A 17,104-nucleotide genomic window follows, 5' to 3' on the forward strand; every position below is an offset into this window, starting at 1 on the left:
ACATTTAGAGCTATCTGAAGCCTGTGCTACCGGCTCACTACAATTTCAAACAATACAATGAGCTCCTTATAACTTTTCCAGTATTTAACATTAGATTTCCCTTAAAAAAAAGAGAAGATGGCTGCAGCTGCAAGACTCAAAAGCATAGAAGCCATACAACAGTTTTGCTTGTAATCAAAAAAACGCTATCCGCCACTGCCATTTACTTGCTAAGGGATTAGGATTAGGGATGGGAATCATGGGGTTTCAAGTTAGTAGTTCAATTCCTTGGAATTGGTAGTCTGCTAGCCTATCGATCCTGCTTATCTGTTCCACTTTCACTTGCGCTACAATCAACTGATTTCAGTTTGTGTGCTGAAGGACGACTATAGAGTTGCAGTCTACAGCGTGAACATGGACATTACTTTTATTTTTACTGGACAAAAAAACAAGAGTGTTATGGTGCAAAGTGCATCGGGGACAATTGCACTATGCGGCTAACACAACTTTGGCTCTTTGCAAGCATCTGCACAGACATCATGCTAACGCTAAGCTAGCCAAGAACCCAAAGCAACGTTAGCTGAGCCAACCCCCGCCCAGCAGGCAGACCCTAAACCTCAACAGGTATCAAACTGATAAGCAGTCAGACTCCAGCCTGTGTTTCTACCTATTCATGTTTCTAAGGTGAATCGCTGTGGCGATCACTTTATAGTCTCTTTGTACTGGTTTTTGTCTTTGCTTTGTGTTCATACCTAAATACGAGGAGAGAGATCATATGTGTAGCCTCATTCAGATAATGATTTGTCTCGGTGTATAGATCTGTAGCCACATGAGACTGTGTTTTGGGTCATTTTATAGAGAAAACTTTATTCTGGGAGTATTGCTTTAAAGAGTTCTGTTCTGTGGCATATTTGTAATACATTACTTTTTTTGAGTAATGACTCTAATGCTGATCACAACAAAAAGGTGAAATACCTCCAACATTCACAAAGATTTGACCACACAGCATGCTGTCAAGTTGCACCAATGTAATGTCTTGGATATGCTTCTTAGCGATGGTGTGTGGTGACATCGAGGCCAACGAAAACCCAGTGAGAACCGATAAGCAATTGAATGAATAAGTGATATCGATAATGGAACTGGAATAGCTAAATTCTTATCACTTCCCATCCCCATGAAGGATGCTACAGCCTTCTTACTTCTGGCTGCTATTAGAAGAAAAATATAGGCTTTTAGGTTGCAAAAAAGTCTTCCTGTTCTGCTTTCAAGTTGTTCCTGTCCGACACATGAATCATGCCGCGACACTGGGGAATACAATGACCTGTACAGTGAGTGGAAAAAAGCTCTATTTTCAGAGTAAAGTTTTTTTTTTTCACTTTTTTTTTTATAAAAGGTGGTGGTGATGACCAATTTAAATTTGGTTTATTCTCTAAAAATGGCATAACTGGGTTAGCAAGTCCTTGAATAAGGACAACATGATTGATACAGATTCCAGGAGTTAACCTTCAAATTTTAGCAGCACAAAGATTCATCTGTTCTCTCCAGAATTTTAACTTGTAGGGGGTTTGTTTTTGGAGCAAATTTTTTCTGAATTGTAAACATACAAATATAGGCTGTCATTTTTTCACATAACCCAGTAATTTTTATCCCCAGAAAATTTTGCAGCCCTGGTGAGATCGGGCCATCACTGCCGTCTTTGTCAAACCGAGCCTCAGCACAGTGCATGTGACAGCCTAAATCGCTTCCCATTTCATCAGCAAAGGCCTGTCAAATCCCACCATGAAACAGGTACATGTGCTGTGACACAGCATGCATGTGGATACGACGTGACTCCATTGACTTACCGAAAGGGCAGGAGAAAGACACATACGAAAGACAGAAAAAAATCCACCAGATCGAGTGAGAAAGGGGGAGCTCGGGATAGAGAAACACACCAACCTACTTACTAGAGATCAGCATCAAGATCGTAACCTACATTCTGTGTCTTAGTGTGACAAAGTGCAGAAATCTTCTCTTAGTCAGACACAACTGTACAAAGTGCCCTGCTACTGGCCTAATATTTGAATCAAGCACGATGAATACGCAGATGTGAGCGTTCCTCTTCTTCCAGTATGGGACACTAAAGGTAGATGTGGCGGAAAGGGGTACAAGTGACGTCTAAATGTGTGGCCCCAGGGCGAGCAGACATTTCTAGGACACTTGATGTTACGGAGATCGGTAGTTGGATGTATACAGCAGAAGATAAGATTAAGAGGTCATTGAGTGTGCTCTGACTGTGAATTTCTTGTAACAGTTTGGAGAGAAATATCTCTACAAGTATAGTGTTTGTTTTTTCATGATCCCACATCAACCTATTGCCTGATCTGATTTCATGAGACTTTGTTTGGTGATATTGTTCTTCTTGAAATTGTTTGTTTCCCCTTATACACATAAGAATGAGGTCTAGTATGAGAACGCTTTTTTTTAGGAGACAGCGTTGCACGATAAGATACTTTAATGGCTAATTCAAAAGATATCTTATGCTCCTATAGAGCTGGTTTGCCTTTTTGTTTCAGTGACTCTGCAGCTGCCTCAAAGTAATCAGTTAAACTGCGGTTAGCTGTAGACAAAACAAAACTCTCTTGTGTGAACACATCAAGGGAATACCTCAAAAAGCTTCTCTCCACCTCTGAAATACCTCCAAGATTAGCCGTTTCCTCTTTTTTAACTGACCTAGAAAAATGGTTCAGGCTTTTGCTTCCCCAGTACTGTTTACTGCAATGCCCTACTCAGAGGCTGTCCTGCTCCACGCTCATTCAGCTTGTTAGCCTGAAAACTCATCATCCAGAAAACACGATCCCGCGACCTCAACCTACTCTAGAGATGCCACCGTCGGCTCTGACGAGTGTCTTCAAAGCTCAAATATACAACCATAAAATAACCCACCCTATAGGATTATATATAAGACAGCACTAATTTTCTAAATTTGAAAGAAAAACTACGCCAACTTCACTTGTCCTAGAAGTCACCCGTCGATGTGGAGACAGGCACCAATTTCAGACAACTCCTTATTAAAATGCACAATGGGGATTTTAACCCAGCCTACTATCCACATATTTTCCTTGTACAGCAGTTGCTCTTGTCTTGTGTTATTTCTTCCTCTGCTTAAAGGAACCGAAAAAGCTCAGAGTGCTGATCTATGACCAACATTTTATTCATGCAATGCTACACAAAACCTTTGAAGACAGAATTTAGTAGATAGTGTAGGAGGAGATTACTGGAGTATAAAAAAAAAGAGATGTTAATCTCCAAAAAGTTGCTATCTGAACTGGACCCTTGCAATGTATGCACAACAATGCAAACACAACACTTTAAGCAGTTCACTGGTACAGACAAGATGTGAGCAAGCGAGAGGAACAAAAAGAGCGTCGGCACTACATATGCAAAAGATGTCCTATAAACACATTTGCAATGCAGATATTCAGACACTTGACTTTCGACGTCAGTTCCATTGTGGGATGCCTTTTGACGGCTTAAGCCTGATCATCTTTTCAGACTAGGCTGTGGAAAATCTTGAAAGGAAGTACTTGGAGCCGTTATGCAGCTTTCATGGAGCAAGAAAACCCAGTGTAGCCTGGGGCCAAGATGAGTCCTTCTTGGGTAATGACCTAAAACTGACAAGACAATGAAGAAATTAAAATAATAATAATAATATGTTGATGCTGTGTTTCCCACGCTGCTACTCCACATACACTGACAGCAAGACAAAGGTGCCAGCGTGTGTGAACCAGCACTGACCTAGCTAACTGCAGCTCTGACCAAAGCATTACCACAAGTGGGCTTCTGTGTCCCGAGGTGTTTTCTGTTGATTCATGCAACTGCCAAGTGGAGCATGTGAAGAGAATAAAAGACTGGGTCTAGAACTGAGCTCTGAGAGACCCCAAAGGTGACATGTCCTGTCTTCTGTACTAATGCAACAGAGCCCTTCTCTCAAAGCAGGGAAACTGCTGTCTTTCTCATATTAATAATCATACTCAGCAAGTGTCACATGCAAACATTAAATGAGTAATCACTTTTTTTAGGCTAGTTGTAGGAGGGACATTGATATGTCATTAACTTTTAGTTGACATGGCACAGTTGTTAGCATACGGGTACTTATTCACATATAAAAATTTCCTCTTATTTTGTTTTATTTGTGTCCATATAGTGAACATTGATCCCAGGAAACTCTTCTAGCACTTTATTTGGTGTCTGCCAACACATGAGCCAAGTGTCTCCTTTATTGCTTAATGCTATGTTCACGAGCTAGTTACTGCCTGCCACTGGATTTGGAGCAGGCTGCGTACAGTGGGACAGATGTGTTCTGTGGCAGCTGGAATGTGGCATGTGTGAAAAGGTGGCTGTGAGTGCAGGTGTATCAAAAGGCCTGCGATATGTTGAGAAAAAAAATGCAAAGAACGAGTCCCATATGGAAATGCAGTATTTTACATGTGAATTTGATGATCATTGAAAAGTTATGGGCCTAGAGTTTTTGTTTGAAAGATACAGAGTTGTCAGCAGATCTGCACTTTATGAATGTTCACTTTTGCTCTGTGGTTAATAAACAAGAGTTTGCAGATGAGTCTTCCATGCAAACTAAAGACAACTGTGGCAAACTGCTAGCAACCAAGGAAACGGCAAGGAGGTTTTTGGTGCAAAACCCTCTGTCACTCGGCAACCTTCAGCAACAACTCATCAATTGGCCAGGGAATGCACATTTTTCCCTAGCGATCGGTTGTTGACAGGGGGCACCTGAATGGTCTCAGTGAAACTGAGGGTATTAGCGATCGATATCACAATGTCTGCCTGCAATCTCCAGCAACTGGCAGGGGAATATTCCTGTAACAGTTGGTGGTTGCCAGGCTGTCGCCTCTGATCTCTAAGCCCGTGTGACTGGAGCCATGGATAACCAAGTCAGTATGTTAACAAAGAGCCTCAAGCTTTTCCAAGACGTTTAGAGAAGATTTATCAAGATTTTGATGTGAGAGTGTTCCTTCTTTACAACAGTTTGTCAGCATGTTCATGTACTGAAATGATGCCAGCACTGTTTGCAAAATACAAAAGACACAGCTGTTGTATCAGCCTTACATGACAGTCACATAGCTCATAGAGCACATACTTATGGATATGCTTATTTAGATCGACATAGAAATAGCTCATGAAATGAACTGTGCTTGATCAGAAGCTACACTATCATTTCATCTGTCAAATAAGCAGTGTGTTCACACTGTAGCTCACATTATGTTGAAATAAATGTTGAAAGACCGCTGTTTGAACATCCAATCAATATGCTGAATATTTATATATTGCGGGGCAGCACGGTGGTTAGCACTGTTGCGGTACAGCAACAGCAAGAAGGACCTGAATTCAATTCCACCATCAGGCCGGGGTCTTTCTGTGTGGAGTTTGCATGTTCTCCCCGTGTTTGTGTGGATTCCCTCTGGGTACTCCGGCTTCCTCCCACCATCCAAAGACATGCAGCTTGTGGGGATAGGTTGGCAACAGGATGGCAATTTTCTCGTGACTACCAAAAGCCAGTGCCTGCCCAGTTATTGCATTACATTTTCGCATTTGACAATCAAAAGTAAGTAGCTGAAACAACCACAGTTGACTGCAGAGTTACTGAACAGGTAGCAACTGGTCTCCAAACAGTTGAGTCCCGACTCTGGAAACATTTGCAAATAACTGTTGTCTAATTTATAAATGTGGACAGATTTCCAACACATCTGAATCAATCTCAGACCCCATTCAACTGATAGAGAGATAGATTTATTGTTGATTATCGCCATCCTGAGACACCAAAGTTGCTTGAAAGAAAGCGAATGACTGCAAGTGGTTGCAGGCCTGGTCTTTGAATCTAAAGTATTGAGATTGCAAGCTGACTGCACATGATCGCAATAACTTTGGATTGATTTGGGCCATTAGAAAGGTGTGTGTTGACTCAGGGATTGCATAGCATAGGAAAATAAAGAAGCCACCAACCACGTAGACTAATATAAATTCTGACTTGCATGGCGGTACCTCTTTTGTCGTCGGTTGGCTGGTCTCCTCCTCTATTTGTTCTTTTTTCTTTTCACTAATTAATTAATTTTCTGATTCTTCCAACAAATCTCTTCTTTTGTGTACTAATACTGACATTTAATTACTTCATCTCATTTAATTGTATTTCATTTACAGTGGGGCAAAAAAGTATTTAGTCAGCCACCGATTGTGCAAGTTCCCCCACCTAAAATGATGACAGAGGTCAGTAATTTGCACCAGAGGTACACTTCAACTGTGAGAGACAGAATGTGAAAAAAAAATCCATGAATCCACATGGTAGGATTTGTAAAGAATTTATTCGTAAATTAGGGTGGAAAATAAGTATTTGGTCAATAACAAAAATACAACTCAATACTTTGTAACATAACCTTTGTTGGCAATAACAGAGGTCAAACGTTTACTATAGGTCTTTACCAGGTTTGCACACACAGTAGCTGGTATTTTGGCCCATTCCTCCATGCAGATCTTCTCGAGAGCAGTGATGTTTTGGGGCCGTCGCCGAGCAACACGGACTTTCAACTCCCGCCACAGATTTTCTATGGGGTCGAGGTCTGGAGACTGGCTAGGCCACTCCAGGACTTTCAAATGCTTCTTACGGAGCCACTCCTTTGTTGCCCGGGCGGTGTGTTTTGGATCATTGTCATGTTGGAAGACCCAGCCTCGTTTCATCTTCAAAGTTCTCACTGATGGAAGGAGGTTTTGGCTCAAAATCTCACGATACATGGCCCCATTCATTCTGTCCTTAACACGGATCAGTCGTCCTGTCCCCTTGGCAGAAAAACAGCCCCATAGCATGATGTTTCCACCCCCATGCTTCACAGTAGGTATGGTGTTCTTGGGATGCAACTCAGTATTCTTCTTCCTCCAAACACGACGAGTTGAGTTTATACCAAAAAGTTCTACTTTGGTTTCATCTGACCACATGACATTCTCCCAATCCTCTGCTGTATCATCCATGTGCTCTCTGGCAAACTTCAGACGGGCCTGGACATGCACTGGCTTCAGCAGCGGAACACGTCTGGCACTGCGGGATTTGATTCCCTGCTGTTGTAGTGTGTTACTGATGGTGACCTTTGTTACTTTGGTCCCAGCTCTCTGCAGGTCATTCACCAGGTCCCCCCGTGTGGTTCTGGGATCTTTGCTCACCGTTCTCATGATCATTTTGACCCCACGGGATGAGATCTTGCGTGGAGCCCCAGATCGTGGGAGATTATCAGTGGTCTTGTATGTCTTCCATTTTCTGATGATTGCTCCCACAGTTGATTTTTTCACACCAAGCTGCTTGCCTATTGTAGATTCACTCTTCCCAGTCTGGTGCAGGTCTACAATACTTTTCCTGGTGTCCTTCGAAAGCTCTTTGGTCTTGGCCATGGCGGAGTTTGGAGTCTGACTGTTTAAGGCTGTGGACAGGTGTCTTTTATACAGATGATGAGTTCAAACAGGTGCCATTCATACAGGTAACGAGTGGGGGACAGAAAAGCGTCTTACAGAAGACGTTACAGGTCTGTGAGAGCCAGAGATTTTCCATGTTTGAGGTGACCAAATACTTATTTTCCACCCTGATTTACGAATAAATTCTTTACAAATCCTACCATGTGAATTCATGGATTTTTTTTTCACATTCTGTCTCTCACAGTTGAAGTGTACCTCTGGTGCAAATTACTGACCTCTGTCATCATTTTAAGTGGGGGAACTTGCACAATCGGTGGCTGACTAAATACTTTTTTGCCCCACTGTACTTATCTAATTATATACAGTGGGGCAAAAAAGTATTTAGTCAGCCACCGATTGTGCAAGTTCCCCCACCTAAAATGATGACAGAGGTCAGTAATTTGCACCAGAGGTACACTTCAACTGTGAGAGACAGAATGTGAAAAAAAAAATCCATGAATTCACATGGTAGGATTTGTAAAGAATTTATTCGTAAATCAGGGTGGAAAATAAGTATTTGGTCAATAACAAAAATACAACTCAATACTTTGTAACATAACCTTTGTTGGCAATAACAGAGGTCAAACGTTTACTATAGGTCTTTACCAGGTTTGCACACACAGTAGCTGGTATTTTGGCCCATTCCTCCATGCAGATCTTCTCGAGAGCAGTGATGTTTTGGGGCTGTCGCCGAGCAACACGGACTTTCAACTCTCGCCACAGATTTTCTATGGGGTTGAGGTCTGGAGACTGGCTAGGCCACTCCAGGACTTTCAAATGCTTCTTACGGAGCCACTCCTTTGTTGCCCGGGCGGTGTGTTTTGGATCATTGTCATGTTGGAAGACCCAGCCTCGTTTCATCTTCAAAGTTCTCACTGATGGAAGGAGGTTTTGGCTCAAAATCTCACGATACATGGCCCCATTCATTCTGTCCTTAACACGGATCAGTCGTCCTGTCCCCTTGGCAGAAAAACAGCCCCATAGCATGATGTTTCCACCCCCATGCTTCACAGTAGGTATGGTGTTCTTGGGATGCAACTCAGTATTCTTCTTCCTCCAATCACGACGAGTTGAGTTTATACCAAAAAGTTCTACTTTGGTTTCATCTGACCACATGACATTCTCCCAATCCTCTGCTGTATCATCCATGTGCTCTCTGGCAAACTTCAGACGGGCCTGGACATGCACTGGCTTCAGCAGCGGAACACGTCTGGCACTGCGGGATTTGATTCCCTGCCGTTGTAGTGTGTTACTGATGGTGACCTTTGTTACTTTGGTCGCAGCTCTCTGCAGGTCATTCACCAGGTCCCCCTGTGTGGTTCTGGGATCTTTGCTCACCGTTCTCATGATCATTTTGACCCCACGGGATGAGATCTTGCGTGGAGCCCCAGATTGAGGGAGATTATCAGTGGTCTTGTATGTCTTCCATTTTCTGATGATTGCTCCCACAGTTGATTTTTTTTCACACCAAGCTGCTTGCCTATTGTAGATTCACTCTTCCCAGTCTGGTGCAGGTCTACAATACTTTTCCTGGTGTCCTTCGAAAGCTCTTTGGTCTTGGCCATGGCGGAGTTTGGAGTCTGACTGTTTGAAGCTGTGGACAGGTGTCTTTTATACAGATGATGAGTTCAAACAGGTGCCATTCATACAGGTAACGAGTGGGGGACAGAAAAGCTTCTTACAGAAGACGTTACAGGTCTGTGAGAGCCAGAGATTTTCCTTGTTTGAGGTGACCAAATACTTATTTTCCACCCTGATTTACGAATAAATTCTTTACAAATCCTACCATGTGAATTCATGGATTTTTTTTTCACATTCTGTCTCTCACAGTTGAAGTGTACCTCTGGTGCAAATTACTGACCTCTGTCATCATTTTAGGTGGGGGAACTTGCACAATCGGTGGCTGACTAAATACTTTTTTGCCCCACTGTACAGATATACACCCACTCATTTTATTTGTGTCTTTGTTACCCGGCACACTTAACCATGACAGCATGAATATTTATGTGTCTCTGTACTCTACAGTTGAGTTAGTTAACATAAAGAACATCTGTCATATACCATTAAGGAAGTAAAGCCGTTCACCTTTAACATCCTCTGTAACCGTCTTCACGCAAGTTTATGACATCCTCAGGAGATCCTCATCGACTCGCGTTCGAGTCTGACAGTGTGAACACAAGCTGCTGTAGAGGAGCTACGCTTAGAGCCCCAGAACAGAGTGAAGCAGAGCTCCAGTGAGACCGAAACACTCAAAGTTTGGCAAAAACGCACTAATCTTGCTATGTCATGCAGGCTGTCAAGCCAGCTCTGTGCTCAGCCTCGGAAACAAACCCAGAGCTCAAGGCGGTCAATTAGAGCTGCATGATCAAATATGTCAAATGCTGTACAGGGTCTCATGACAACGCATAAAAATTCTCAGGCAATTGCTGCTTAAAGAGGGTCATCTGAGGCTTTTAAAGGCTGTGTTTTACAGGGAGACCACTTTGACAAGGAACAGCACCATCCGAAAGTTGTCTGCTAGTATATAACATAAATATATGTACACAAAACCATTACTACTACTACTAATAATAATAATAATAAAAAATGCATGAATAGCTAAGACCAACAAATCCAACATCCTCTACAAGGACCTTGAAGCAAAGATGCTTACACAATCCAAATGCCACACTAAGCACCTCTGCCAAACAGTAATAGGTAAAGGGATGAAAGCCTTCTTAGGTTTGATGATTCTGATCAGAGTGAGGAGGAAGCTGAGGAAACTGATACTCACCATGTCTGTGTCTGAAACGGGTCCAAAACTCGTGACATAGATGTTTGTCCTCACTTCTGTTACGCTCTCTGAGGAAAAGAGACAACGAGGACCAGAACACATTACGGTCATTACTCAGTCTGTACACAAAAAAAGCATTGCTGGAGCTCTGTCTTTGTTAAGCTGATTGTTTGTGTGCATGACAGTGAAGTTTGCTGGTTGGATTTTAACTAAGCTACCTTAGAAAAAGCCTAGAGTATTAAACGGTTAGAGAAACATCTCAATTTGAAGGAAAAAAAATAAAACAAATGCAGAAGACTTATGCATGCTCAGGGAGGAATTTGTGTCCTCCTGGACGGCTTAATACCTGGATTCAAACTGTCTTTATGGATCATTTCATCAAATCCGTGTTCTTGTAGCACAGGCTGCTGGTTTAAGAACATAATGCTACACCAATAATATAAGACATTTTCTAAAATACACACAGCACTGGCTATAACAGTCCTAAGGATTTGGCCCAGGAGTTGTTGTTTGTTTTTTTTCCTTCTTCCTTGACCTCAATTCGGAGGCAAAATGTTGCTGCGAGCAGCTTCACAGATGCTTCTGAAAGTTATCCATTCAGTAAAACTACCATTTGTTTGGCTCAAGCTCGTTTTTGACCACTGAGGCATAAAATTTGCTTTGGGCCACGCCCAAGTCTGTATCTTCAGAGATGAGATTCCCTTTTGACCCAAAATGATTTTAGTCAGCCTTAAAGGACTACTGGCTCAGGAATAATATGCAGCAGCTTAACATTAAGCATTTTTTAACTCAGATAATGTACACATGTTTTGCAGTTACACACACATACAAACACTGAGTCTGATTCTGTCATAACTCTATAAGACTTTCTACTGTGTGTATTCTTAAGGAAGATGTATTTCTTCAGTTTTAATGACATGCATCCTTGCATGTTATGTAACAATAAAAGCCCCATAATTGCTTTTCTGTCATAATGATTTATAGATGATTCCTGAATTTGCAACACCGATCACACTGATCATTATACGGCATGCTAGTGCAGACCTTTAATTGTGATATGAAATATGCGATGTGGAAGGATTGTTTCCAAACACGTCACTAATGATTTTAACATCGCATTAAGTAGGGCATGAGATGAAAGTCATGACAGATCAAAATTTGCCCTCTTCAGTGTGGGCTGAATCAGCTCCTCTGGGGTAACCGTGTAAAGCAGGCTCTTGGGCCGCTGGCGAGACAAATAGCTGCTCCCGGTGGTGCAACGACTAGAGAGTGATGAGGCTTTTCTCCAAAAGTGAATGGATCCTCGCTCTAACTGTGTCCCAGATCTAAATGGCCACCCACAGGTGAGGTCTTTAATCCTTTAGCAAAGACGCCCCCTTTCCATCCCAAGGGAGGAGATCCACTTCCACATTAATCATTTCTGTGACTCAAATAGCTCTCACAAATACACGATTATCACAACACCAAGTCAGCAGTTTCCATGGAAGACATAGGCAGGGGAGCAGAATGATTTGCCCTGTTTCTGTTTACAACAAAGCACTGGAGCATAGGGCAGAGCTAATAGATGCTGCTGAAAATAAAATGAAATGGCATTTTTCCAGTTTCTGCCCAGTCTGCTTGTCTGAGATGGTCCCACATGACTGTTTTTTCAGAAGGCATGGGGTGGCCAGCAGGAGGAAGATTGGTGCTTTTCTTCTTGTGCAGGCAGCAGCTTTAGACATTAAAGCGTCCCTGCTATACAAAAGCGTGGCGCCTGGTCTGTGTGAAGGCCAGATGCTCCTAATCTAATCTGCAGATTTAAACCTGTGTCAAATAGTTTTACAATATTTTACATTTAAAATACATTTTAAAATATATCATAAAATGTTACATTTATAATTTATATATTTTATACATTCCTGTCATATTTTTGATGAATAAAGAAATAAGAGGATAATAAATGTCACCACCTTCCTGTCTATTAAATATCAAAGAGGATTTCAAATATGAAAAATTCAAACAGGTCCCCATTCTGTGCCTTCATAAAAAGTAATAAAGCTATGATACACCAGTGCATAAAGCAACTTTAGAAATATGTACAGCTATGGCACCCTACTTACATACAAATAACTGACATATTTTAACCAATCAGAATCATTTCAGCTTCAGTCCTACTATTTGCTTTGCTTAGTGACAATTTTCCTAAAGAACTGTGAGTAAAGAGGTGTTGATAGAATTGTGCTTTAACCTATAGGCAGTCACTTCTGTACAGAGAGACACCTGATCATCTGTTTTGCCTTTGGAGATGGGAATATAACACGAACAACCTATGTTTGGTTCCTTTTCCTGGTTACTGCCACAGAGCCCGAGTCATCCAGCATGGTAGGCCTGTTGCCCAGTAGGTATGCTCATGGCATGTGAATCAAGCAGTAGAGCAGAATTGGACATTCCAGCTGACTGGCTGAGAAATGGTAAAGCACGTTTGAGCATGTGGGCTTGCTGTTGTCCTTTAGGGCACGGATATTTGGATGAAATGGCATCAATTAGTGGGATTTCCACTGACGTGTGTGCTTATTTGCCATTTGGGCATGATTGAACAAAGATGTTCACCCAAGGGAACGCACTTTTCCACAAGAGTGATGTAAAAAAAAAAAATGCTCCGTATTGTCCACTAGCAGTGCATAGTGTCAGTTTGGTTTCATGAAGCCAAAAACCTTCAGTTGAGAAGAAAATTGAAGTTTCAGCTACACTAGTCTAATATCTGATATTTACACCACAAAGAAAATGTCAGTAGTTTGTTTGAATATATACATTTAGAAAAGAGCAACATGAAAATTGCATAAGGATATATAAAATAACCTGCACCCTGTGCATGTTGGGCCAATGGCACCTGTAAGTATGTGTGCTGATGAACAGGAGTGTGCTACAGGTTTAGAAGTTTATAACCTTCATAAATATGTGTCAGGCACTGCTGCAGCAACTGCTGACTGTGTTGATAAGGGGCCAAATTAGCCTTCCGACCTCACCTAACTCACTTCCTCAAGCACCAGTTTGAGATGTAGAACATGACACATATCAGTTATGTAACAGTTTTTTTTTAAAGAAAAAAATATATCAATTCTATTTATAAATAAATGTGTCTCCTATACATCTGGACTGAACCACAGTGTTCAGTTGGATCAATAAGTGCCTCAGTGAAGCATAGAAATGCTGCTCCTTAGACCTGCTCTTTTGACTAAACATAGTCAAAAGACATACAGTGGGGCAAAAAAGTATTTAGTCAGCCACCGATTGTGCAAGTTCCCCCACCTAAAATGATGACAGAGGTCAGTAATTTGCACCAGAGGTACACTTCAACTGTGAGAGACAGAATGTGAAAAAAAAATCCATGAATTCACATGGTAGGATTTGTAAAGAATTTATTCGTAAATCAGGGTGGAAAATAAGTATTTGGTCACCTCAAACAAGGAAAATCTCTGGCTCTCACAGACCTGTAACGTCTTCTGTAAGAAGCTTTTCTGTCCCCCACTCGTTACCTGTATGAATGGCACCTGTTTGAACTCATCATCTGTATAAAAGACACCTGTCCACAGCCTCAAACAGTCAGACTCCAAACTCCGCCATGGCCAAGACCAAAGAGCTTTCGAAGGACACCAGGAAAAGTATTGTAGACCTGCACCAGACTGGGAAGAGTGAATCTACAATAGGCAAGCAGCTTGGTGTGAAGAAATCAACTGTGGGAGCAATCATCAGAAAATGGAAGACATACAAGACCACTGATAATCTCCCTCGATCTGGGGCTCCACGCAAGATCTCATCCCGTGGGGTCAAAATGATCATGAGAACGGTGAGCAAAGATCCCAGAACCACACGGGGGGACCTGGTGAATGACCTGCAGAGAGCTGGGACCAAAGTAACAAAGGTCACCATCAGTAACACACTACAACGGCAGGGAATCAAATCCCGCAGTGCCAGACGTGTTCCGCTGCTGAAGCCAGTGCATGTCCAGGCCCGTCTGAAGTTTGCCAGAGAGCACATGGATGATACAGCAGAGGATTGGGAGAATGTCATGTGGTCAGATGAAACCAAAGTAGAACTTTTTGGTATAAACTCAACTCGTCGTGTTTGGAGGAAGAAGAATACTGAGTTGCATCCCAAGAACACCATACCTACTGTGAAGCATGGGGGTGGAAACATCATGCTATGGGGCTGTTTTTCTGCCAAGGGGACAGGACGACTGATCCGTGTTAAGGACAGAATGAATGGGGCCATGTATCGTGAGATTTTGAGCCAAAACCTCCTTCCATCAGTGAGAACTTTGAAGATGAAACGAGGCTGGGTCTTCCAACATGACAATGATCCAAAACACACCGCCCGGGCAACAAAGGAGTGGCTCCGTAAGAAGCATTTGAAAGTCCTGGAGTAGCCTAGCCAGTCTCCAGACCTCAACCCCATAGAAAATCTGTGGCGGGAGTTGAAAGTCCGTGTTGCTCGGCGACAGCCCCAAAACATCACTGCTCTCGAGAAGATCTGCATGGAGGAATGGGCCAAAATACCAGCTACTGTGTGTGCAAACCTGGTAAAGACCTATAGTAAACGTTTGACCTCTGTTATTGCCAACAAAGGTTATGTTACAAAGTATTGAGTTGTATTTTTGTTATTGACCAAATACTTATTTTCCACCCTGATTTACGAATAAATTCTTTACAAATCCTACCATGTGGATTCATTGATTTTTTTTTTCACATTCTGTCTCTCACAGTTGAAGTGTACCTCTGGTGCAAATTACTGACCTCTGTCATCATTTTAGGTGGGGGAACTTGCACAATCGGTGGCTGACTAAATACTTTTTTGCCCCACTGTAATTAAGATTATTTTTCGCCAACCCTAATAATGGCTAAAGAGCCATAAATATCTGACACCTTGTAACCCATGCATTTAAGTCACAAGTTAAATAGATGGATTCATGCTTCACACACCCCTTGATTACAAAAACGCCAATAATTCAACTTCAACATTTTCTTTAACAGGACTCATATTCTATTACACAACTATGTTAATAAATTTTGCACTATAGCACTTTTTTCCCACTCCCTTAGGAAGATGTAAGTAATTCTATTCTGAAATGAAACAACTCCTGATATTTAAATTAAATGCGACTGTTACGCTTTATTCTACTGTACGCAATGATTCACGCATCAGGACGACAGCTTGAGGTTTACATCAAAGTTCTGTCTTTGCACAGCAAACATCACTCTGCAAAACACGATGATAATTTGCTACTTAAATCCAGAACTTACCCAGCACACCCACTCTATATTAACTAATATTAATGGGAAAAAGCCACAACAGTGAAAGAAAAGTATGAAAATAAGTAAAATGACTTAATCTCACTTAATCTGCAAAAGAAGTTCAACTTAATCAAAAATAATCCATTTCATTAACGCAACAGGAAGGAAATGACATAGGACCTAGTAGATTAATTAATGTATTTAATGATTTTCAGCATTTGGGATTACAGTGTGATTAACATTTTTGTGTATCCATCATCAGTACAGCTGTTTAGGAACTAAGCACTGCTTACCTCCCAACCCGGGACGGAGCCTGTTGTCATATCCATCCAACAGCCTGTCTAAGATTCGGGTGAAAATGGTGATGTTGTCTTTACTGTCATCAGGCAACGGCTCTCTGTGTCCAACTACTGCCCTGCAGGGAAAAACAAGGAAAAGAAAGTGGAGTTCAAGAATAACAAAAGCTGTCAGATTTAGCAAAACCACTGATATGCTGACACTGCGTACAACAGTGTGAAAGCCTGCTGTTTGTTAGTATCTCCCACTGTCTCGACTGGGTGGACTCTCCGTTTTTAGAAAAAGAATACATTTATAGTAATGAGTTGTTTCCCAAAAAGAAAACACTCAGCAGCATTTTGTTAGAGAATTCATCATATGCTATCAACCATTAGTTATTAATTTACACGACCCACAATCCCCAACATAACAATACTGTAGTGAAATGAAAAGGCCACTATATGTGGAACAGTGATGAGTTAATGAGTACCATCTTTATTTAAGTTAAAATCCCCCTGGGAGCTGACCTATAATATAAAAGTAATCCTCGTCAACCACCCCTCCATGCCCACATGCACTCTTCCACATGCAGCCCTTCACACTTCTGTAAGGAAGGAAACGAATCGTGTATATTCCGTGAAAGATCCTCAAAGGAAATCCCAGAAAACTGGGAAACTGTGTTTTCTCTTGACTTTCTGTAGCTTAATGCCTGCTAAAATAACAAGTCAATATAAAGAGTCCACTGGAGCTACAGCATTATCCATTAAAACACTTACTGGGTGAAGGTCACCTCTTTAAATGTATGCAATTGTAATTATTATCAGCTCGGGGAGTTAGGGATCTTAAAAATGGCCTTCCTACACAAAACGCATCATAATTTTGAGGCATCTGGGCAAAGTACTTCAGTTTAGCTAAGTGGCCATTATGAGGGCATGTGTGGGCAATAAAAAATATCAATTAAGCATCAGGGTTCCTTCGTGTTCTAGCGATTATTCCCTCCATAATGTAGTGGCACTCATGTTGTACAATACACCAAGCATAAATGCTTTTAAAGCTTTACAAAATATGATAAAGTGCTGTTTTTATATTAGGCAGGTTGAAATGTGTAAACTCTGCCAGTTATACTTTATTCGGTGTTAAATTAAACATTAAAACCCTCTGGTTTATATAAAGGATACTGTGCTATCAATATTACAGGGAACTTTGTATTTATATTGATTATAAAGGTAATGTAATGCGGCACAGTTAGCACTTCTTTTACAATGTGTTTTTTATTGCTTTTAACTTTCTTTTATGTTCTGCATTAGTAGAGAAA

At 41.5% G+C, this 17,104-nt stretch overlaps 1 protein-coding gene across 2 annotated transcripts in view; it reads right to left on the reverse strand.

Moving 5' to 3' along the window:
- gabra3 (gamma-aminobutyric acid type A receptor subunit alpha3) overlaps positions 1-17,104 on the reverse strand; it is a 118,527-nt gene that overhangs the window by 40,624 nt on the left and 60,799 nt on the right. For both annotated transcript variants that reach the window (XM_086309587.1, XM_086309586.1), the window contains exons 3-4: positions 15,807-15,928; positions 10,244-10,311 (exon numbers count right to left, since the gene is read on the reverse strand). In XM_086309587.1, coding sequence (XP_086165713.1) covers positions 10,244-10,311; positions 15,807-15,928 — 190 coding nt within the window. The remainder of the gene's footprint in view (positions 1-10,243; positions 10,312-15,806; positions 15,929-17,104) is intronic.

Source organism: Aulonocara sp. 'chitande type north' Nkhata Bay, linkage group LG10 (assembly GCF_057382095.1).
Source record: "Aulonocara sp. 'chitande type north' Nkhata Bay isolate Kocher_YH1m ecotype deep benthic linkage group LG10, A_spYH_male_GT1.1, whole genome shotgun sequence".
NCBI lineage: Eukaryota > Metazoa > Chordata > Actinopteri > Cichliformes > Cichlidae > Aulonocara > Aulonocara sp. 'chitande type north' Nkhata Bay.